The sequence below is a fragment of the Carassius carassius genome, chromosome 34 (genome assembly GCF_963082965.1).
Source record: "Carassius carassius chromosome 34, fCarCar2.1, whole genome shotgun sequence".
NCBI lineage: Eukaryota > Metazoa > Chordata > Actinopteri > Cypriniformes > Cyprinidae > Carassius > Carassius carassius.
The window spans coordinates 17,877,567-17,902,032 of NC_081788.1; the positions used below are offsets into that span (position 1 = coordinate 17,877,567).

Consider the following 24,466-nt stretch of genomic DNA (forward strand, 5'->3'; position numbering starts at 1 on the left):
TGGGGCTCAGTAATTCCTACTATTATGATTATAATTTAGTAATCTTTATGCTGTTTCATATTTGTATGACTTTCTTTAGTGGATCGCAAAAAGAGATGTTAATCGCACTCACCGTTTGCTTTCATTGTATGGAAAAGATGCACACTTCTGTGTCTCAAAGTGTAAATTATATCTTTTTTTTATTTATTTACTTGTCTCAACAGTTAATTTTAAATTTAAATGTATTTTTTCCCGTTATCATTCTGAATAAGGTTTGAGAAGAATACATTTCTCAAACTATATTCAGCTCGGATTAATATTGTTACATTTTTTAAAGTATTTTCACGAGGTTAACCGCTCAAAGTCAACATAATATATTAAATATTAGTTGTTTTCGACTATAACTTTTAAAATAAGGTCTATAACGTCACAGATTACGGTACATGCACCGTTAAAACAGTTCTCGTGCAACTTCCTCTGCTTGAAGGTGCTCACCTTTTAGCCCCGCCCACCGCTGATGCTGCTGCTGGCCGTCAACCGGACAGTCAAATATAATCATCTGAGGTCCACTGCGGCTTGGCGTGATACTGCCTTCTTATTAACTAGCATCTGTATCCGTTTTCTGTATGCATTCGGCAGCTTGTTCCTCTCCTGCAGACGTGTTTGCGCAATCACCCCTTCCGCTTTTGAGATAGTCGGAGCTTTTGAAGCGCTCCAGCAACATAAGGACGAATCGAAAGGTTACAGAAACAGAGCTGAAGGACTACCGCGTAAAACCACCGGCAACGGCTTCTAAAACACATAGATATAGATTGCCATGACAGACTGTGGTGAGGATGCGAAGCTGGAGGTGAAACAGGCCAGCAAAGAGTTTAAAGAGAGCGAAAACGTTGCCGAGAAATTCTCTGCGTTGACAAGTACGAAGAACAGCGACGTGAACATGAACGTCGGCGAGCTGTCCGCCGCGTTCACTGCGGTCCCGACCCACAAATCTGTGAAAAAGGTAAGAGAGACGTGTCTTTTCTCCGGCTATTTATGGGCTGAACATTCATTATGTGTGTCCTGAAACCGTCGCTCTTGAGTTTGGGACATGTTGCTCAGTTTACTAAGATCATCAGGAAAGATTATCCCCGGCAAGAGATGAACTAGAGGTGTGCTCGAGACTATTAGAATCACGTGACGCATATTTCAAGCCTTTCTTTAGTTCTTTCTCGCCGCATCCAGTAATTTTCCCTGAGCTGCTCCCGACGGTCACATCTGTCAGAGTCACCGGCCTCTATCCACTGCAGTTTACAAATTGTCAAAAGCTGTAATCTATTATATAAACTAAAGGAAATATGGAGAACTGTCTTTTTAATAAATGCCTTAAAACAGATTTTCTAGAAGAAAAAAACAAAACAAAAAAAAAGCTACAGAATTGCATGTAGAACAACAGTGTAATTGCACTTCTCGGCATAGATCAAAGAGTGAAGATACAGCATAGATAGATAGATAGATAGATAGATAGATAGATAGATAGATAGATAGATAGATAGATAGATAGATAGATAGATAGATAATTTACACTGAAAAGGATAGGTGATCCAGTCCAGATCGTGGAATTGAATTCAGTGTGGCCCTCTCAAGTGTGTGTGTGTGTGTGTGTGTGTGTGTGTGTGTGTGTGTGTGTGTGTGTTTGAGTGGGTGGTAAAAGGGGCACACTTCTCTCTTCCCACTCGCTCATCGAGCTGTCAGCTGGTTATACAACAGAGCTAAGGGCTGTTCTGCTGCTTTTCTTCAGCTGCATTACACTCAGCGCCAAATCAAATTCAGTGCTGACATTCACATTTAGGGTACTCTTTAATATTTCAGAAATAGGATTCTGGAGAGTGTGTAAGTGTTCTTTCAATGGCAACATTTCGCACTTTTGTGCTCTTGAAAAAGAGACTGTGTTGCAGTACTGAAAAAAAATTGGTGTAGAATTCACTTTGAAACGATTTTCCCTCAGAAATTGCTAGTATGTTTCACAGATAATTCCAAAGAAATGACAAGTAACCCATTCGGTTAAACATCAATCGTTTTTAAAGGGGTCATGAACTGAGAAGTGAAAATTCTCTTGATCTTTTGACATATAAGAGGTCATTGTACTTAAAAAAAAAAAAAAAAAAAAAAAAGAACTTTCTTGTTAGTCTAAAATCAGTTTATATTTATCAAACATTAGTTTATAACAGTTTATAATGTATGTAATGTTCACAAAAAGGCATATTTTAATGCTTTCTGATTTTCAGAAAGACTGAAGCTAAAAGACGATGCTGTGCTGAAAATATTGGATCCGAGAGTAATGTTGGACTACACAAGTGTGAGCAACTGTTTTTATTACGTGGTCACTATTGCTTTGTTTGTTATAACAGATCATTTTATATATGTTCTGAGTATTTATGCTTTTCAACCTAAATCGTGTGTTTGATTATCGCGGTTTTAATAACTCGCTATTAAATCATGTCCAGCCAGCAACAGTCTGATGCAAGCGCAGCGCACAATGTTTTTTTGTTTTTTTTCGAGAAGGAATGGCAAAAGTCAGTGACTTTTCTATGCTTCTACACTTTTCATTGTAAGGAAGGAAATGCCACAGAATTTAACCTTTTTTTTTAAATTAAGTGCATAGAGTTGCTTGTTTTATTAGTTGTTTGTTGATTATTAAATATAAAACTTGCTGAAATGTTTTCAGTGTTAGCATCAACTATTTTTGGACACTTTCATCTCGTTTCAACAAAACCGTGATAATATTGATAATCGTGATAATTTTAGTCACTATAATCGTGATATTAAATTTTCATACCATCCCATCCCTAATCCATCTGTGTAAGATGTAGGCTGTCAAACATACACACCTGTTAGCCAATCCTAGCAGTACAAAATAATAAAAAAGGATAAAGGCAATAAAAAAGGCAGTTCATGACCCCTTTAAAGTGCAGCTACTTGGTATAACTGGTATAATAACCCTAACATAATGTGTTCATGTTTTAGCACACAAATGACCTCAAAAAGCTTTAGTCTCTTTTGAGAAATGCTCATTGGTTTGAGTTTAGCATGCATTCATCTATTTTCCCCTCTGATCTTGTGTATTCCCTCTTCTGGGAGTGCTGGGAGTTATTTGTGTAATCGTATCCTTTTCTCCTCACAGTTTGAGGGTGTGAGAAAGTTTCTCTCTCTCTGTACCTCCGCTAGCGTTGTCCCTCTGTGAGCAGGAGGCTCTGGTAACATTGTGAAAGAAAGTTGCATTGTGTTGAGAAATATGACACACTTTTACTGCATCTCTCAGGAACATTTTCTTCTGTTGCTTGGTTTGGGGCCTCAGTCCGGCCGTAACTGCGAAGCTAACACCTTCTGTGTTTTCTCTCCGTACATTCAGCCTGTCATTCAGTTTTAGTAAGAGTTTAGTTTCTTTCTCTCTTTGAATAAATCTGTTTCTCTCATGTGTGCTTTGACTCACAAAGTTTCTCTATGGTCCATTCATTATAATAAAATGACTCCTTTTGTTTCCTAACCGATTTCTTGCTTTGTTATACGTAATGCACATAGTTTTTAGAGATTAGATCAAATTTACGGAAATTATCAGGGAAGCTATTGGTTGCACATCCAGTTCTACTGAATAGACGCATTGAGGGTTTAGACCGATGTTCCTGCTTCAGTGCTTGAGCTGCCATTAGGGTGTCTTTACACCGAGCAGTCATCTGAGAGAGCTTAGATCGTGTTTCATTTATTCACGTTAGACTATCGGCACTTCAGAGCCCACTTATTTCATTCTCTTAAGTGGTTTGATTATTTTTGACTTGGTTGAGCTGATTGCTGAGATGTCTTTAACCAGAGATTCATAAGTTTCACATTCTCAGCCAAACCCAATTCAGTTTGATCAAGTAGACTTTTGAGAAAAAAAAAGGGTTGAAACCTAAACAGCTCAGTCAGCTGTTAAGTTAATCAGCCTTGTTAATGGTAAAACTCTGTCACAGTCTGGTCATCATTAGACTATGACACTGTGAGTCATGTATAATGTCAGGACTTTATGTTGCACATGACCTTTGCCAACTTAGTGTGATTTAGTATTATTTTTTTAAAATGCAAGAAAACATATTGATTAATGGTAGGGCTGGACAATAATTCAATATCAATATGTATCACTGTATTTTTTTTCAATATCGGTGATATGATTTTTAAACACATTTCCGATATTTCAATATGATATACATTACCAGTGTTTCCCATACATTGATTTATTTGTGGCGTTTGACTTCGTTGAATAAACATGAATGTCATGGACGCATTATTTTTGAGAGGGCACGAGTTTGGGGGGGGGGGGGGGGTCGTCATGTGACACACATCAGCCACAACAGTACTTGTGTTTTATTTTTATTTTATTATTTGAAACATCCCCAAACGCATTTACTGTATCATAAAATATCTTGATTCTCACCTTGGCCTTGGTGGGCGATGGTCAAAATAACCTAAAAATTATATGTTAACTTAATTTTTTTTTACCAGTATGTGCGTTCCCTGGGAATTGAATCTACTACCTTTTTCGCTGCTAACGCAGTGCTCTACCAATGAGTCACAGGAACAGTTGGATAGCTATGCATAAAAACATGTCTGTTTACTTTTACAGATATGGGTGTCATGCCATAACATTTTTAATACAACTGAGTTTATATTTAATGTGAATAAAAACATTGCAAATTAACATTATCAAAGAACATTTTCACTGAAAGTCTAGTAGTTCGAGCACTCTCAAAAACTCCCATTAAAATCACTGAAGCTATTTACACTATTAAATTAATATCTTAAAGATTCATACTCACATTTGCACTTTGTTGTTTCTGACGAGAGAATTCTCTAGAAAGAGGTATCAGTCAGTGAGCGAGTGAAGGAAACCCTGGCATTTCAGCGATGACTCATCTGAACACCTCTGAATGGTCATTGCATTCATAAATTAAGTTTTTTGGAAAATGCATACAAAATCCACTTGGCTCAAAAATCACTTTGAATGAGCATGATGCCTCTGATGAGCACTGCATGTTTCAAAATCAAAACGCGGCAAGGGTGTTTTATATGAATATCTCTGAAGGGAACCAACTGTCTTCAGAAAAGTTTTGATGGCTTTTTTTATTTTTATCTGATAAAGCAGCATTCATTAGCGGAGCTGATTTGATTACAGCCATTATCACTCTAAAAGCGCCTACTGCTGGCTGAGAATGAATTAGCATTTTCAAAAAGCCCTCTCTAGCAACATTTCCAGTTTTTGTTTTTTCTTTTTTTTCCTGCAGCGATTCGCATCACTTTTCATACCCTTTCATTTCTGGCTGAAGCACATTTGTTTAAATCTATAAGAATAATCAGCCTACACTATCAGTCATAAGGTTTTGAACAGCAACACTTTTTAAGTTTTTTTTTTTTTTTTATGCTCACCATTTTTTTATGCTGCATTAATTGATCCAAAATTACAGCAAAAACAGTACGTAAAAAAATGTACTGTTTAAAATTGCTTTTTTATTTGAATAAATTTTAAAATGTAATTAATTCCTGTGATCATAACTGAATTTTCAGCATCATTACCCTAGTCTTCAGTGTCACGTGATCCTTCAGAAATCATTCTAATATGCTGATTATAAATACTTAAAACAGTTGAGTATTTTTTTTTTCAGGATTCTTTGATGAATAGAAAGATCCACAGATCAGCATTGTCTTAAATAAATGGGAGGGGGGGGGGGTATATAAATTAATAATTTAATTTAGCAAGGATGCTTAAAAATGATAAAGGCATGATGATAAAGGCATTTATAATGTTACAAAAATTTATCTTAATTTATCATGCCCCACATCGTATGTCAAATTCAGCAAAAATTCAAATTCTGTGCCATCAGCATTATGGTCAGAGTCTATTGAAACTATTGGAAATAAAGTTTAAGAAATATATATATATATATTTTTTTATTTCAGATATATTGCTCTTCTTTTGAAAATTCATTTAACCAAAGAATCACACAAATGTATCACGGTTTCCACAATAATATTAAATACTTTTTAAAAATCAGTAATAAGAAGAATAATATCGTTAATAATATCTGATTGATAAGAAAGCATATTAGAAAGATTTCTAAAGGATCACGTGACACTGAAGAAGAGTAATGACTGCTGAAAATTCAGCTATTCCAACACAGGAATAAATAAAAAAATATTTGAAAAGAAAACAATTATTTTAAAATATTTGATTTCACTGTTTTAATGTATTTTCGATCGCATAAAAGCAGCTTTGCTGAGCAAAAGAGACTTGAAAAACGTGAAAAGATCTTACCGACCACCAGCTTTTGAATGATCAGTGTCAGATAAATATAATTGTGGCCTGTAGGCCAGTGGTGGGGGGATATAATGACTTTCCAATGATTTTATCTGCCACAATAATGAAATTATCTTTATTTGGAGGCTAATATTGATGTAATTAACTGTGATTCCTTTGATTGTTTAATCATGCTTTCATTACATATCATGTAAGCAACTCAATACATTTTTTCTAATCAATTGACAGCCCTACATTTCTACATTTCAATTGTATGTGGAGTGCTGTTCTTTGTTTTCGGTGACAGTCATGTGGAGTGTGTACACTGCGTGACCTCGGCCTGGGATTAGAGACTGTGGCTGAAAGCCAGACGGGTTACATTAGAACTACAGCAGGTATTGGCAGAGTCTCAGTAAACGGCTCAACAGTGTCTGCTTAACACTTGAGCGTCTGCTGGCCTAGTACTGCCTGTCTGTTTCGACCACGGTGGATCGTTTTGAGCCGTAAACAGGAACAGTCAATGAACTGGATGGATTTCTTTTTCTTCTATTTTTAGTCAGATCTCTGAATAGAGTTGACCGCCGTGACCTACAGTGGATGGTTTAGGGGTTTACAGAAACATGGTTTAATTCCCTCCAGATCCCTCTTTTATTAGCCGCCCTGAATGAACTCAGCAGGAGAGTCTGTTTCTGACTGCACTGGGAGAACCAGACCAGTTGGATTAAAACACTCCGTGGCAACAAATACACCCTTCCTTTAGTATTCCTGAAACATTCAGTCACAAACAGACGGCCCTTACGGTGGCTGCAGGGAATGGTAGATTACAGAAAGAGAGGGCTGGCCGGGTTTATGAGTGGTTGATTTATTGGTTCCCTTGTCACCTCCCATACCCTCATGTCCGCTGTAAGAACTCCACACAGAAACCCTTCCCCCTGCACCCGCCCGTGTGTAAAACTACAACGGTGAAACACCAGTTGTAACAATACACAGGCACACAGGCCAGAGGCAGCCGGCACAGACAGGGACCATGAACCATGGCTATGACTTCCCCAGGGTAAGTGCCACATTACTCTCTCTTCCATCCTCTACAGCAGCACACAGCAAAAAAGAGCTCCGAAGTTTTTTGGTGACTGTAGGTGGTTTTGGAAGTATATATGGTTTATATACAAAGAGTCTAAACATTGACAAATATGACAAATATAAATAAATTGTATTATGTTTATAATATTATTTAATGTTTATAAATGTTATTATATAATGTTCTAGAATTTTATGTTGAACTGTAAACATTAATAACAAAAATAATAATACAAAAAAAGAATTCCTCTTGTATAAATAGATTTCTATGTATATATTTTTTTTGTATTCGTTGATTTGACATTTTTGCTTATATTGTTGAACTGACCTTATAAAGGTCCCTGTATGTGAAAGTCAACTTATTTGGTAGAAACCACACATCAAAATAATTTAAATGAGACTCTCTGGAGTTTATTGATGTGTAGCACTCACCTCTGCCTTTTTTCTATAAACATTTGTTGAAATGTTGTCTAAATCACCATCAATGGGACAGTACACTTAAAGAGTCTAGGAAATGTGTGAAATTCTCAGTTCTTCTCTAAATAGGATGTTTTGAGACATCGTGTGCTGATTTTCCAGGGGTTGACAGACTAAAATTGACTTGAGAAATTATTACTCAAAATATGAAGATGAAGTCATAAGTCTGACTGTGTCAAATAGGGATATTTACATCTGCCAGTCATAGGTTGTCAGTTAAAGTCAGTTGTTATGTCTTTTGACACTTACATTTGACTTTCCTGCTACATAACACTGACTAAGGCAGTTAAAGTCTGGTTTAACATAATCCACAGCCTTCTGGATTATTAAAGCACATTGCCAGAGTGTTTAAAAAAGAATATGGTACGATTTAATAATTTAACTGACAGCGCAGTCAGTCGAGCTGGAAGTGATGTTAATGCTTATAAGGCTTCATCTCGGTCCATAGCGTTCTCTTTGTCTCTGTCTTTTAGCTGAAGAATTATACTCCAATATTCTCTCATCATAACTGTCTGATATTTCAAGCACTTTCATTTCAAAGCTTTGCCTCCGGGTCCCAGTACCGCCTCACAATGGCTTTTTATTATCACTCCAATTTCCTTTAAACATCAGATGTGTGTTGTGTCCACTTCTGTGGCATGTCCCGCAGTTTTGTGTCCAAACATACCTAACTCAGGATTTGGATGCTGTCTGGCAAATCACGTTAGATGACAGATGAACTTATTTATGATGGTGTTAAAGCAATGCTACAGGTGGAGCTGAGAGTTGTCTGGGATTGCTGGAAAGTTGATCGTTGACTGTTTTGAGTAAAGTGAAATGTGAAGTGGGCTAACTGCATATCAAACTGAAATCTGAAGTCATGTGAAGCTAAGGTTATGGAGCAGTTTTGGAAAATCTCCCCAAATGATAAAATCTCAAAAGATTATTTTAAGGGTCCTTATTCTCCTAAATATATATTTATATAATACTCTTATTCAACAAATGCATTTAGTTGATCAAATGTGAATGTTTCTTGAGCAGCAAACCAGTATATCAGAATTTCTGAAGGATTGTGTGACACTAAAGGCTGGAGGTTTGACTGCTGAAAATTCAGCTATGCCTTCACAGGAATAATTTACATTTTAAAATATATTAAAATAAAACAAACTTCTTTGAAACACATTTTTTTTTATCGTATGACCCAAAACTTAGTAGTGTGTTTTAAAAAAAGTATATACTCTATTATAAAATTTTAAATAAAATATTTTTAAGAAATTCCATGAGCTGTGAAAGCTTAATAGTTTCCTCTGGGTCTTTCCATTTTGTCTATATTTCACAGTAGGAATTGTGATGGCAGCTGTGTTTTGTAAGGGTGAGGGATCTGCTGTTTTGCTTGGAAAAAGTATCAGATTCATGAGTGCTAGTAAACTGTCCAGACCAGAACCCTTTTCTAAAGACTTGTAGACTAACTGGATCCTGTTTTCATATACCACACAGATAGAGGTTCTGCCCTCTCTATCCCTATCTGTGGTGCACTTGGACAGTAAATATATTGGATTCTTTGACTGCTTATAACTACACACACACACACGGATCAATGTCGGATAAATATCACTTGTTAGGTCACAGGTAATAGGTTATTTTAGTCTGAATTGTCAGGCCCCTTAGATTTTTTATCTTTTTAATCAACCGATAGTTTTTCAAATGGATACTGTATAAAAAATAAAATAAAAACAGTATTGAGGCATTCTTTGTAATTGAATAAAAATATTAATATTCAATATAAATTATATATTGATAATGAAAATTAATTTGTAGTTATTTTACAAATGTGAACAGAACCAACTTCAAAATTGAAAACCTAGTAGATGTGGAAATTAACACATTGTAACTAGATAGCCATCTTTAAAGAGTATTGAGATTCCATACATATGGATATTGTATGTCGGGATAAAACGATTACCGGTTTGACGATAAATCATGATAAAATTCCCCACGATTAGTATTACAGTTTCATCTTTTAATTCTCATTAAAACCATATTAGATTACCGCAATTTGAACAACTCGCGATAAATAAATACTGTCCAGCATAAAGCACAGTTTTCAGTAACAGTCTCACGTGCGCTTTCATTTTGAAAGAAAACAGAGAAAAGCTGGGAGGTTTTAAAAGAGTGCTAAGGGAATTATACAAATAAATTACATGAATGAATGAATTGTATGAATGCAACTCTGAAGGTTCTCGCAATACTGCTTTGTTCACGGATGTTACGGGAAACAGTTCTGATTCAGCTTTTCCATAAGCGCCACCTTTATCTATTATGTATGTGGCAGATAAAATACATATAATCATTTATTAATCAATTATCATTTCAGCTTACATCTTTTCTTTATTTAAAGGCTGAAATGTGAGGTTTACCTTTTTACTAAACTTGTTCAAAGCTTTAATTGAACATTTACATTAGATATGTCAACATACTATTAAACTGTTGTCAAGTTGTCATTTAAAATCTGAACATCATTGGTAATGTTATTGTTTTATTGACAATGCAATCAAAAAGTATGATGATACTGATTTTTAAATATAAAACTTGAAGTGATTTTGTGTCTGTACTTTTTATAACATTTCCAGCATATTTTAACAGTACCGTGATAATACTGATAACTGTGATCATTTTGGTCACTATAAGCGTGATAAGAAATTTTCATACCGTTACATCCCTAATTGTACGTATGTATACTCTTACACTTTAACTGCTTCTATTCTAGAATACTTGATGATTATCTTTTCAAAATAACAAAATATGGCAGTCGCACAAAAAGTACAGCATCGCATCTGAGAACTCGCAGGTATCAGGGATCACACACACCTGACGCATCGAATTCAATTCAAGCAGCAGCCTAAAACAGTTTATTTAATCACCAAATGGGCAAAAGTTCACTTCATAGATGAGTTTAAAGTTTGGTGATCTACATTATAGATCTCTATATGAAGCATACAGACTTTATTAGTGCCAGAGAAAAACATACGTTTCACTGAAAAATCTTCTAGCCCAGGTTGAAGTCTTTTAGTACATTAACAATAATTTGAGACAAATATAATGTAATTTAATGGAAAACTGAATGGCGGTCTGCGGCACGGCAGGATTTCTGAACATAGGCCTATCAGTTTGTTTTCTCACGTCACAGCTTTAAATATGCAACTTTGCTGAATAACAAATAAATTAATGTGACCAGCTGAATATAAACTACTGCAAATTTATGGTAATAATCGTAACATTAAACATTTGGGTCAGACTTGTGTGTATTTTGGTCATTGTATTAACCACTTGAGGTGCTGCTAATGTTTCCGGCAATCAACTATCGGTGCCGATTAATCGGCAAAACCGATACATCGGTCGACCTCTACTCAAAACATTCCTAAAGCATCTGACCTCAGCCAATAATTGTGTTAAATAAGATGATGCAGTGATTCTACAGAGACTTTTTTTTTTGTTTGGTTTTGCCAGATGAAGATGTTCACTACTTGTGGTTATGTATCAAACCAAGTGATTTTGTAATGATAAGCTCTGTTTGCTAAAGCACAGTCATATTGCAGTTCACTGTAAATATGGGTCTGTAGTCGCTTTGAAGTCAAGCCGCTGGTGATCTGTGTCTGTACATGAAACATAGCATTTGTTTCAGTGCTAACTTGAGTTACTGCAGAAAATGATGCAGTATGATCTTCATACTCAAGCTATACTCAAGATGTAATTTAACAGTCAGGTTCATTTGCATCCTCCACAAAACAAGATCACACAAGCAAAAAACACCAGTACACATCAGTCTTCAGCCTGCAAGCACATATCCCATGAATATTTAAAGTTTTGCATTATTAAAATGATTGAAATGGAACTGAAATTCCCTGATGACATCCCTTCCCCACATCTGTTATGTAATTGTAAAATATTTCAATATAGCAGTGAGCAGATACTATTTAACATGTCCTTTTGTGCTATATTAATGATTTACATGTTTGAAGCTATGCCTTTCCTTAGTATTTTAGTTTATTTAATGTTCAGGAGTTGTGTTTCAAAGTTATATATTCATAGTTTATTTGATTAAATATGAACTACTTTGTGAAATATGCTGATGTTTGCATTTTTAAGGTAAATTTACTGAGTATGATACACATTTGCTCTGTATGTCTTTGAGTAATTAAAGAGTTGGCTCAACCCCCCCCCCCCCCCCCCCCAAAAAAAATTGATGGTTTTAATACAAATCCATAAGACTTTGATTATTCGTCGAAAAACAGAAATTAAATCAATTTAATTTGACAAATGTTCATTTTTGGGTGAATATTCCTTTAACTACATGAAAATGTACTGCTCACATGTTCATGTCTCTATCTCTCCCCCATCCTCTCTTTTTCCATATCTCCATCTTACTGTAGCAGATTCAGTTTGCCAACCAAGAGGAAAAACAGGAGTTCAGCAAGTTCCCTACAAAGACCGGCCGTCGCTCGCTGTCCCGCTCCATCTCTCAGTCCTCCACGGACAGCTACAGCTCAGGTCAGACCCTCATCTACCATCAATGCAAGCTAATCACAGACATATGTATGTCAATACAGTTCTGTAGTTCAGAAGTGCAAAAACAGAAACGTCATATGGTGTGAAGAATTAAAAGCATGCAAATGTATACATTTTAGGTCTAACACCTATTTAATTAGTAAATGGTTTTATTTTAAATAGTTCACCCAAAAGTTAAAAGTTGTTAAAAATGTACTCACCCTCAGGCCATCTATGATGTAGATAGGTTTGTTTCTTTGTCTGAACAGATTTAGCATTACATCACTTGCTCACCAATGGCTCCTTTGCAGTGAATTGGTGCCATCAGAATGAGAGTCCAAATAGCTGATAAATATATCACAATAATCCACAAGTATTCTACAAGACTGGTTAATGCCCTGTGAGGTGAAAAGCTATGTGTTCATTGCTTCAAGTAAACATATGAGTGAAAAAGTCAATGCTGAATCAGGAGAGAAATACAAGCGAAAACAAGCATTATTATGGATTATGGACTCTACTTTGCCCTGAAGTGACATGTTTAAGTGCTTTTAAAAAAACAAACATGCAGCTTCTCACTTACAAGACATTAATTGATGGTCTGGAGTTGTGTGGAGTACTTTTAGATTACTGTGACGTTATTATAAGCTGTTTGAACTCGTTCTGATAGCACACTTTCACTGCAGAGGATTCACTGGTGAGCAAGTGATGTAATACAAAATGTTTTTAAATCTGTTCCCATGAACAAATAAACTCATCTATATACAGGTATTGGATGGCCTGAGGGTGAATACATTTTCAGCAAATTTTCATTTTTGGATGAACTATTCCTTCAACAAGACTATCATTGTGGCCCAAAACTGGCTATTTCTTGTTCATGCTAGTTTGTGTGTTGTGTAATATAATCCTAGGTCAGCTTAAAGTGAGAACTACAGATTTCTCGTAGCACTGGCACTGGATCAGACAAATTCACATTCCTAAATCATTCGTAATACCAACAAAAGTGAGGGATAAACATTCCTGCATGTTTGTGACTGCAGACAAACTCTCTCCCCCCACCAAAATAGCAGACTGCTGACACAAAATGGCAAAATAGTTTCATAAGATCAGAAGAAGGTTTTTTTTTTCTATGGCAAACATGAATAAATGCATGCATTGGTGTTTTACATCTGTGCTCTTGTAGCGGCCTCGTACACTGACAGTTCCGATGATGAGACGTCTCCTCGTGAGAAAACCCAGGTCAACTCAAAGGGCAGCAGCGACTTCTGCGTCAAGAACATCAAGCAGGCTGAGTTTGGACGGCGGGAGATTGAGATCGCTGAGCAAGGTTTGGAGACTAACCCTTTATGCTTAGTACTCTGCAACTGGTTATCTTCACACCTGGGCTTTGTGGGAATGTTCTTGTTGCTGTGTAATAAGTCAAGATGGATTTGCTTACATAACAATTACAGCATTGATTCCGGGTTGTCATCTTTTATCAAATTCTGATAATTAATGTTATTGGTTTAGTAAAGTATTGTTGTTGTACCCGTTGATAGGTGTATGTAGGTGATGTCAAATGAACAAGGTTTGGTAACAGGAACAGTCATTCTTATCCATTTAATTGAATGCTTTAACTGGGTCAAGATCTTAGTGCTAGCTACACAATACATACATACATAAAAGAAAAGTTCATTCAAAAAGGAAAAGCATATCATCATTTAGTTATTTCAAGTCCATATGACTTTCTTTCTCCTGCAGAACACAAAATAAGAAATTTCAAAGAGTTTTTGAATGTCAGTAAAATACATCTCCAGAAGCCAAAAAAGACAGACATGTCTCCAGTTCAACTCCCTGACTCAGTGATCCATAAATAATCAGTAACAAAGCTACTTGGAATAATGTGCGTGATTCATATAGATAATTTTAATGATGCTTTTGTGTCCTTTTTGGAAGCTTGAAAAAAACTTCAGTCTACATTAAATACAAAGCTCTGTCATGAAACTCTAGATGGTGCAGGTGATAGGTTCTAACTCCGTCTGATGTAATCACATCATTATTAACATGGCACAGCTGATTGGTTTACCCTCCATCTTCCCCAGCTCCACCTGTATAGATCTGCTACAGGATCATTTCATGTATATTATATATGGGGGTTATTTCATATATATGTGCAGCAGAAGTATTTCCTTCATGCTCACAGCAGCATGTCTGTGGATGTATTGGCAGTAGCAAGTCTCTGTACTTGCTATGCCGCAGAAGCATAGCAGATCTGTTCCTCCAAGACGAAAAAAAAAACCTCATCAACATTGCCATGTATATTACTATGCTAAACTCTCTGAGAGTTGTCATGACAGAGCTGTATTTGCATTGAGTCTTCAGAATCATACAGATTTCAAACAACATGAGTGTGAGCAAATGCTAACAGAAGTTTAATTTGTGGCTGAACTATTCCTTTAAATGTTTCCCCACTTTTCATGCATACTAAGATTTGTGTTAATGTTTTCCAGGACTTGGTTTGATCTCTGTTTCAGACTCTAGGCTCTGCCTTCCATAATAAAGCTGTTTCATCTCCAAACATTTCTCTATCACGTCCACAGATATGTCTGCACTCATTTCCCTGCGGAAGCGAGCTCAGGGGGAGAAACCCCTCGCCGGGGCTAAAGTGGTTGGCTGCACTCACATCACTGCTCAGACCGCAGTAGGTTCTCCTCAGGGCTGTACTAATGCAAACACACACTTCTTCTACTTGGCTTTGACTCTAACACTAAATATTTACACTTTTCTATGTTTTGTTTGGATGAATAATAAAGTGAGCTGTACTAACGCACTTTAAGGTTTTTTTTTTTTGGTTTACTGAAATTACCAATTAACCAGACCAGTATATCGATCAGGGCAATATAAGTGAATTTGGAGTAAATATTGTTTAAAATCTAAATCTATTTAAATTTAGTGTACATCTTTAATGCTTTTAACAAATCATATTCTATATTGTCCATTCATTGCCTAACCTACTCACTGTAGGAATGGATTTTTAGGAGTTCAGTGTTGTCACTGTTAACTAAAACTAAAACTATAAAAAACTGAAAAGTAACTTTTAAAAATTAAATTAAAATGTTGCCTTGACAAATTAGTACTAAACTTCAAGTTAAAGTACTAAAATTACTACAAATAATATATAAAAAAAATGAATAAATAAATAAAATACAAGTTCATAAAATTACTAAAACAAACACTTAACATGATAATAAATGATAATATTAATAAATACTATAAAATTATATAATGTAATTATATTTATTATATAATTATATATGTATTATATGTATATAATGCTGTGCTGGTTTCTTTCAGGTCCTGATCGAGACACTTGTGGCACTGGGTGCTCAGTGTCGCTGGACTGCCTGTAACATTTACTCCACTCAGAATGAAGTGGCCGCAGCTTTGGCAGAGAGTGGTAAATAGCCCTCTAAACTTACACTGTTGTCTGACCTACCTGATAATCTGGACTTACCTTGTATTTATTTTGTGCCCTTTAAAGGTGTTTCGGTTTTTGCCTGGAAAGGTGAATCAGAAGATGACTTCTGGTGGTGCATTGATCGCTGTGTCAACGTGGAAGGCTGGCAAGCAAACATGGTATAAAGTTCTGTGCTGTATATCTAGTGATATGAAAAGAACTGAATCAGTGGGTAGTGTCTGTTTACACTGAGAGCAAAGAACCAACCTTGCTGGCAAAGATTATTTTCAATAATTTACATTTGCCTATTGTACAAAGTGCTTATTATGTCTATTAACACTTCATGTGAAAAGCATCTATTGCTGTTTTGTACATACTGTAGTGTAAGCAAGTTGCTAACTGTTGCTATTTACACTTTGTGAAAACATATCTACAATAACACTATTTACAATATTTAGCACACACTGCTTCTATTATTTTCCGCTAACAAATCAGTATTTATATAATCTTCAAAACAATTATCAGGATCTTTGTATGTTTCCAGGCTAGTAATCATTATACATTTTCTCACAGATCCTAGATGATGGGGGAGATCTGACCCACTGGGTGTATAAGAAGTATCCCAGTGTCTTTAAGAAAGTACGCGGGATCGTGGAGGAGAGCGTTACAGGTGTGCACAGGTAAGGGAGAACTCTAGGACATTTTCATGTTTTGTTTTAAAAATGTATAGCTTGAATGCAGTTTTTGTAAGCTGCTTTGGATAAAAGCATCTGCCAAATGCGTAAACGTTCATTTAACTGATTCATTTTATATTTTTCATTTGATTTCATTTTAGTACATAAGCTTATATTTTGCCATCCACAAAAATAACCCAATAACACAATGACAAATCTTTTGTTATTTACATTGTGTATTCTATTATTAATTTATATATGATGCAAATAAAGAGATTAATCAGGATTGTATATTTTAATTGAACAACAGATTTATGTTTGAATCAAATTTTTGTCTTTATATTCATTCTGTTAGGCTTTACCAACTCTCCAAAGCTGGCAAGCTTTGCGTCCCCGCTATGAATGTCAATGATTCTGTCACCAAGCAGAAGTTTGATAATCTGTACTGCTGCAGGGAGTCCATCTTGGACGGGTATGATCCCATGCAATGCTGAGATATGCTTTTATATATATATATATTATACTCTATATATACTGTATATAGTATATCTTGCTCTGACCCCTTACCATGCATGAATAAAGCTTATCTAAGGAAAAGTATAATCACAGTTGACTTCCTCTTTTTTTCTTAGTCTGAAGAGAACGACAGATGTGATGTTTGGTGGGAAGCAGGTCGTGGTTTGTGGTTACGGCGAGGTCAGTCAAAATCTGCGCTTTCGCGAAATGCCCCAAAGATAATCTGCATGATGCGAAAAATAATCTCTAAATTGCCAGACCTTGTTTACTACAAGCACGGATATTTTAAGAACAATTCTGTTCGATTCTGATTGCGGTGTAGGTTGGAAAAGGTTGTTCTTCAGCTCTGAAAGCGCTTGGAGCCATTGTGTGTGTGACAGAGATTGACCCTATTTGTGCTCTGCAAGCTTGGTAAGATAAACACACCCACAACAAATAAACTAAATTAAAACACCACGTGCACTTCATTAGTACTATTCATATAATATTGTAGTATTTATTAATATTTTGAATTGGCTTTTATTTTTATATTTCCAGTTTTCATTTTCATTTTAGTGTCGGTTTTAGCACATTTGTTTGTGATTTTGACATTTTGTATTAGCTTTATAAAATGTATATTTTATTTCAGTTTTAGGTTCAGTAAAAAAATAAACATAAAAAAATAAACGTATCTTATTTCATTTATTTGCAACGGGGGGTGGGGGATAAAAATCAGTGTAGTAGAAGATGAGTGATCAATATTGTGACCTTTTTCCTTGAAAAGAGACTATACCTTATAAATGTGTATATTTTATATTATAAGTCCATTTTGTAATCTTGTTAAATAGATTTCATATAGACAAAAAAAACGTAAACAACTTAAAAGGTTTCCTTCGTATTAACAGAGCAGCTTTGTAGAAAAAAATGTGTGTAAACAAATAATATAAGCTCCCCATATTAGCCAAACACTTGGCCGTGGGAAGTCTTTACACAGGAAGTCTGTGAATAAGCTGCACTGCTTATTTATCAAGAGTATTTGAACACGTTTTCCCACACTGCCTGTGTGAAGACCTGAGATACCAGTTCGATTTGTTTTTATCTCTCTCCTAGTATGGATGGCTTCAAAGTGGTGAAGCTAAATGAGGTGGTTCGCCAAATGGACATGGTTATCACCTGCACGGGTACGTCTGGTTACAGCTGGCTCGCTTCCACGCTCAAATCCATTTCCTCTGTTCCATGCAGCTCTTATCAGTGCAAACACATCCTCCCAGATGCCCTTGCATTGAATTGCTGTGAAACGGTTCACCCTTTGACAGCTGTAGTAGTCTGTATTCTGGGAAAATAATAATTGCTCAACAAGAGATAAAGTATTTGTGTAAAAATATAGTTAAGCATCATCTCTGCTTGTCAAAGGCACAACTTAGTATTTCATTTAAGATTATTTATTGATAAAAAGATTTATTTTAAATGTAATACAAAATCATTATTATTAATAATTTTATATATTATTCATTTGAAATATTCATATTTCTAAATATGGAAAGATCTGTTCAATTTGTTTTTGTTCCTTATGTGATTTTTTTTTTTTCTAGTGGACAGTGCCCATCTACTTTTTCAGTAGCATAGGTCCAGAAGTTTATGTCCCATTCATTTCCCCTCAAAAAAGGGATTTTTAACAAGTCTTTGTTAAGGAGGTTACTAAACCGCTTTGTGGTGAAGAACTACATTACAAACTTTTATTTAAAGCGAACAAGTATTTAAAAATCGGACGAAAAGAAAAAGGTTAAGACACATTAAGACATATTAAAGACTGTGTGCTTTAATAAGGGAAAAATCATACCATGAAGCATTTTTTAAAATAATGAATAAATATAAAAGAATAAATGCATAAATTAAATACAGATATTTAAGGAGATATTTAATATTGAGATTGTAGGGAAATTGACTTATTTACATCATAAAGTGTTCTTTAGGCATGATTCGCTTGTTGTAATTTTCTGATTGCTGGAGAAGTTTATTTGTAGAATCATGGGTAATGTAGTTTTTCAACAGGATTTTCTCTGTTAAACACGATTATTTAAAAATAAGTTAAAATAATGCTAGCTGGCAGCTTCAACAGAAGCATAGACCGTCAAACTAGTAACAACTTCAGAGCTCACAGTATGTGTGTCTTTAATGGCTTAAATAAAGTTATTGTTAAATATCTGTCGCCCTATGGGGGAAATAAAGCATATATACTTCTGGAATTCGACTACTGCACTTTATAAATTCAAATTTCTTTTAAAGAAAAAAAATGACTAATTTTAATTAATATGCACAAATAATGTGTATTGAGGTTTCCTGAAGATTCCTGAAGAAATGTTTCTACAGGGAACAAGAATGTTGTGGCAAGGGAGTACTTGGATCGAATGAAGAATGGCTGTATTGTCTGTAACATGGGTCATTCCAACACCGAGATTGATGTGGTGAGTGAGTCTCATATAGACTTTCCTCGCATTCATCTGCAACTGTTAAAAATATTTGGGGTTATTTATGAGGAGACTCCATCCGCTCCCTCTGTAGTGTACTTTACTGGTGAATGTAGTCCAGGGAAAGAATTTTCTACCTCAACAGCTGTAGATGTTCCATGAGCAGCAGGGTCACTTAATCAACCTGAAAGCCTCTTAGCAGCATGTTTCCGACAACAATATAGTTGTAATATAGTTGTATATATAGTTTCCGTTCATAGTGAAAGCTTTGTGTGTTTGTGTGTGTTTTAGCTTTGCAGATTTATCAGCCTGTACTGGACAGAAGTTAAAGTGAGTGTTAGTCTCTGTGTGCTCATGTGTGTCCGTTTTTTTTTTTCTTTTCCAGGCCAGTCTGCGGACTCCAGAGCTCACCTGGGAGAGGGTGCGCTCACAGGTCGACCACGTCATCTGGCCTGACGGGAAACGAGTGATTTTACTGGCAGAGGTCTTTCCTTCTTCTCTTTTTTCATGAATGAGTGCCAGCAGCATGATGGATGGACTCAGTAGACATATTTGTCATATTAGCATGGTAGTCAGAGTTCAGGACTGTTGTTATTTACACACAGGATGTGTCCTGAACAAGTCAAGACTAGCAAATTCTCATTATTCAAGGTGTTGTAGGCACAATACAATGCAGAATTGTGTTGTTTTACAATTATAGAGCAATGCCACAAATTGATGAGTTAAAATACATGTGTGATCATAAATGTGTGCATATATGTAAAACTTTTAGTTTTTTATGTATGTTAAATAATTTATATAGTCAAATAATATATAGATGTATATTGTATACTAACATTCACAAGTTGTGTCAGTAAGATTTTTTTTATTCAGCAGGGATGCATTAAATAGATCAAAAGCGACTCTTACATTTATAATGTTGCTAAGAAAAGACGTATATATTATTACTTATTTATTTAATTTTTTTCTACAAGATATTAAGCAGTACAACTTTTTTTCAACATTGGTCATAAGAAGTGTTTCTTGAGCACCAAATCAGCATTAAATGATTTAAAGTGATTTCTGAAGGATCATGGGACACTGAATCCTGGAGTAATAGCTGATGAAAATTCAGCTTTGCAGCATCACAGGAATTGTAAAACATATTCATAAAAAACTGTAATTTTACTTTTTAGTAATATTTCTCAATGTTACTGTTTTTACTACATTTTTGATCAAATAAATGCAGCCTTGGGAAGCATAACAGAGTTTCTTTTTCAAAAACATGAAAAAAATTATCCCGTTCTTAAAATACTTAACAGGAGTATATATTTAAAAAATATATAATATTAGTCTATTATTGTTACTTTTTTAACAATACTTATGCACTAATGTTGTGCATACTCATCATATGTTTTGGATTGCATAGTCCCAAATAATCGAATAAAAATATGTATTTAATTCTTAATGCAAAAAGGCATTGCCACGTGGATATTTAAAATCAACAAAATTGACAATGTACAAACATTTTTGTGAAAAATTACTAAAATGTGATTTGTAAAAGGCATCAGTTTTCTCTAATAAATCTCTGTTCTTTGTGTGTTCTCCCACTGGATCGCAGTAAATCTCAGTCATTCGTGTGCTGTTTTTCAGGGCCGGCTCTTGAACCTGAGCTGCTCAACAGTCCCCTCATTTGTGCTATCAATCACGGCCACAACCCAGGTAATTTAACCTGTCATGATTTGGGTTTTAGCTGAAGTGTGTCTGTACCCTCTGTACAGTGATATTAGTGGTTCTGAGTGCCGAGGCATAGCTGTACGATTATTATGCCTGATTTAACATCTCTAATTAAATGAGTGTTGTGCTCTTTAATTTAACGTTAGGCTTTGGCCCTGATAGAGCTGTATAATGCACCAGAAGGTCGCTATAAACAGGATGTCTACCTGCTGCCCAAGAAAATGGGTAAGAGTTATCTGAACCAGTCACTACTGCAACTAAAAACCTGCGATAAATCATTTATGTACGTGTGTGTGTGTGTGTGTGTTTCAGATGAATACGTGGCCAGCTTGCACCTACCCAATTTCGATGCTCATCTCACAGAGCTGTCAGATGAACAGGCCAAATATATGGGCCTCAATAAGAACGGACCCTTTAAACCAAATTACTACAGGTATGACAGGTGCTCTAAAACAGCTCCTAATGATTTAGACTATGTACAGTATACACATTTTAACTGTAATGTAGTGTAGTAAAGAAAGGCTGGTGTTCCTATTGTAGGACGACAACTCATGAAATAACCAAGAATAAAATATTTGGTCTATTACTTCCCTCTGCTGGTTGTCAATGACAGTCTCACAAAACCAGTGAAATTGCTAATTGTTTTCAACATATTGGTTGGTCTAGGACAAATTGTAATAATAATAATAATAATAAACAATTATTATTTCAGCTTTTCAGCTTACCATTCACTAATGTTGAAAAGTTTGGGCACAGTAAGATTATAAGAAAGAAGTCTTGCATGCTCACCAAGACTAACAATTTTTTAATTTAAAATACAGTAAAAAAAAAAATAGTCATATTATGAAATATTATTACAGCTTAAACAAACTTTTTTCTATTTTAATTTATTGAAAAATGTTATTCCTGAGACAACTAAGCCTAAATACAATGATTACTTAATTCTTCTGTGTCACATGGTCCTTCGGAAATTATTCTTATATACTGATGTGGTGCTTAAGAAACATTTCTTATCAATGTTGAAAACAGTTGTGCCATTTAATTTTCATGGCAGCTGTGATATTTCAGAATTCTTTGATGAATAGAAAGTCCAAAGGAACATAATTTGTTTGAAATTAAAATATTTAGTAACATTATAAATGTTTTTACTTTCAGTTGTACCTCAGAACATCAATAAAATACAAACAATTCCATATTATGAATATTCTTTATAGCAGACTGAATAGTTACGACAAAAATAACATTTTCTGTTGTACTTACAGATATTAGTGTGACCTGTATGGATTGAGCCTTCATCAAAGATGAAGAAACCTGCATTAACCACTGAAGCAAGAGATTTATTTTCTATTAATATACATTTCTTAAAACTAAACTTGATCTTACTCAATGTTATTCTTATTTAATAGTATTACTAATGTCCGGTGACGAAATATACGTTAATGTCACTTTTAGGCTTATATGCATTATTAGAATTAATGTATTATAGCATTGGTTGTAAATCATCTTTTAACCTGAAATATGAAAAGGACCACTGTCTATGGCTCTAAAAATGTGCCAAATATTGGTTACTGATAGTTATTGATCAAATAAGATAATATTTGATCATTATTACTATGCTTTGTTTTAACATGGTTATTCTGTTGACTCAATAGTTCATGACCAAAAAAAAATTATTTGTGGCTTTTTAATATAAGAATTTTAGTCTCGGCATAATATTCCTGTTTAATTGATTTAAAGAAAATACAATAGCTTTTTTGAATGAATGTACTGTGTTTTACTGCTATAAGCTAGAATGTTCTGGCAATATGATACACGCCACTGTGTGCAGAAACATCTGTGACCCGGCAGCACATGCTGCTAAATATACCCCGCTTGGGGGATTTTATGAATTGTGTCACCAATAGGGATTCTTCTCCCTTTCACGTTCTCACACACTTCCATCATCTATGTGGCCTTTTAGAAGTTATTATATTCAAATAACATAGACCATTATATGTTATTTAGGCCAATCTTAGATGACAATAAATATAACCATAGTTGAAATTAGATTTTGGAATATTCTGTGTGTTTTGCAGAATATTATTGACCCCAAACATACCCACACATAGCCAGCTAGACTCACAAGAAGCACACGTCTTGATCGCCATCTCTTAAGGGACTGCAAATGTCTTAAGAAAATATCACTGTGAATGCTGTCATTTTAATATTTGTCTCATCAGCACTTTGTGATTTACATTTGCATACATAATTTGTCAAATGTGTTCCCCTCTGCCTTGATGTCATAATCTGTACATTAAAGATCTTGCTGTCACAATATGCATTTTGACTCCTATTTATGCTATTAATCTCACAAACCTTTCTATCATTGTGTAGGAAGCAAATTATATTTTATATTAACACTAATGCAACAATATCTGGAAAAAAATCTTGGCGGGAAAATAATAAAGAATAATATTTTATATAAGGAAAAAGTGAGTAGGCTATATGGTGGCCCAAAAAAGCCAGTCCGCTTGAACCTATTTAACTGGTGTACTTTTAACTGTAGACTAAAGTGCAATAATTTGATTAACTATTTCGAATAATTTACATAATAGCTTAAGTCCACCCAGAAATAGGAAATGTGTTGCAATAAACATGCAGTAATCCTAAACGACTATGATTGGTCCATCCGGGCCACCGCTGAAAAATGTAACAGAAATCACATGACAAAGTCCGACTCCTATAACTACTAATGAAGAGAAACGATGCTTTACAGCAGCGCTTTCAACATTACACTTCCGAATAGTAGCCTAACACAGAAATGAGCAGGTCAAATAAAAATACAGAATTTTATATATATATATATATATATATAAATATATATATATATTTTTTTTTTTTTTTTTTTTTTTAAGAAAATTATTATTTCCTTACCTACGTGTTTCATAGTAATCACGATACTACTCGTTTATTCTGTTTCTATATTTGGAGAGCTAATGTTTCTTCGCTGTACGTGCGAGATCATCAGTGCGCGCCTGGAAAATGCAGGACTTGTCAGCCTCTAAAGATCTTCCAGACTTCAAGAGAAGTCTAGTCTTTCTAGAAGCAGCATGGGAGGTTTAAATGTCTCAGTGTCGCTCAGGCCGAGGCAGTCGAGACAAGACAACTCAAGCAACCTGAAGTAAAGCAGAGCTGAAGAGTCCGCTCTCTGAAGCGCTAGAAGAAACTCGCAAAACTTGTAAGTGACTCTTTGAATTCACTTTAAAATCTTTAAAAAATATATTTTATATGTTTTTTATTATTAAATAACTTGTTTAACGAGTCTAATATTTAGAGT

General features: G+C 35.0%; 1 protein-coding gene across 1 annotated transcript; it reads left to right on the forward strand.

Moving 5' to 3' along the window:
- The first annotated feature begins 485 nt into the window (after positions 1 to 485).
- Positions 486 to 23,464, forward strand: LOC132114581 (S-adenosylhomocysteine hydrolase-like protein 1). Its single transcript, XM_059522772.1, has 17 exons — positions 486 to 982; positions 12,250 to 12,367; positions 13,545 to 13,688; positions 14,941 to 15,041; positions 15,695 to 15,797; positions 15,882 to 15,976; positions 16,371 to 16,477; positions 16,827 to 16,943; positions 17,104 to 17,167; positions 17,310 to 17,398; positions 18,077 to 18,147; positions 19,337 to 19,431; positions 19,820 to 19,918; positions 21,067 to 21,135; positions 21,297 to 21,375; positions 21,463 to 21,583; positions 22,413 to 23,464. The coding sequence occupies exons 1-17, from the start codon at positions 797 to 799 to the stop codon at positions 22,417 to 22,419; spliced, it is 1,665 nt and encodes a 554-aa protein (XP_059378755.1). The 5' UTR covers positions 486 to 796; the 3' UTR covers positions 22,420 to 23,464.
- The last annotated feature ends 1,002 nt before the right edge of the window (positions 23,465 to 24,466 follow it).

Coding starts and splice junctions, on each gene's coding strand:
- LOC132114581 (XM_059522772.1), top strand. CDS start 797: ATGACAGACTGTGGTGAGGATGCGAAGCTGGAGGTGAAACAGGCCAGC. Junction 13,689..14,940: donor GATTGAGATCGCTGAGCAAG/GTTTGGAGACTA, acceptor TCACGTCCACAG/ATATGTCTGCACTCATTTCC. Junction 21,376..21,462: donor CCTGCTGCCCAAGAAAATGG/GTAAGAGTTATC, acceptor TGTGTGTTTCAG/ATGAATACGTGGCCAGCTTG.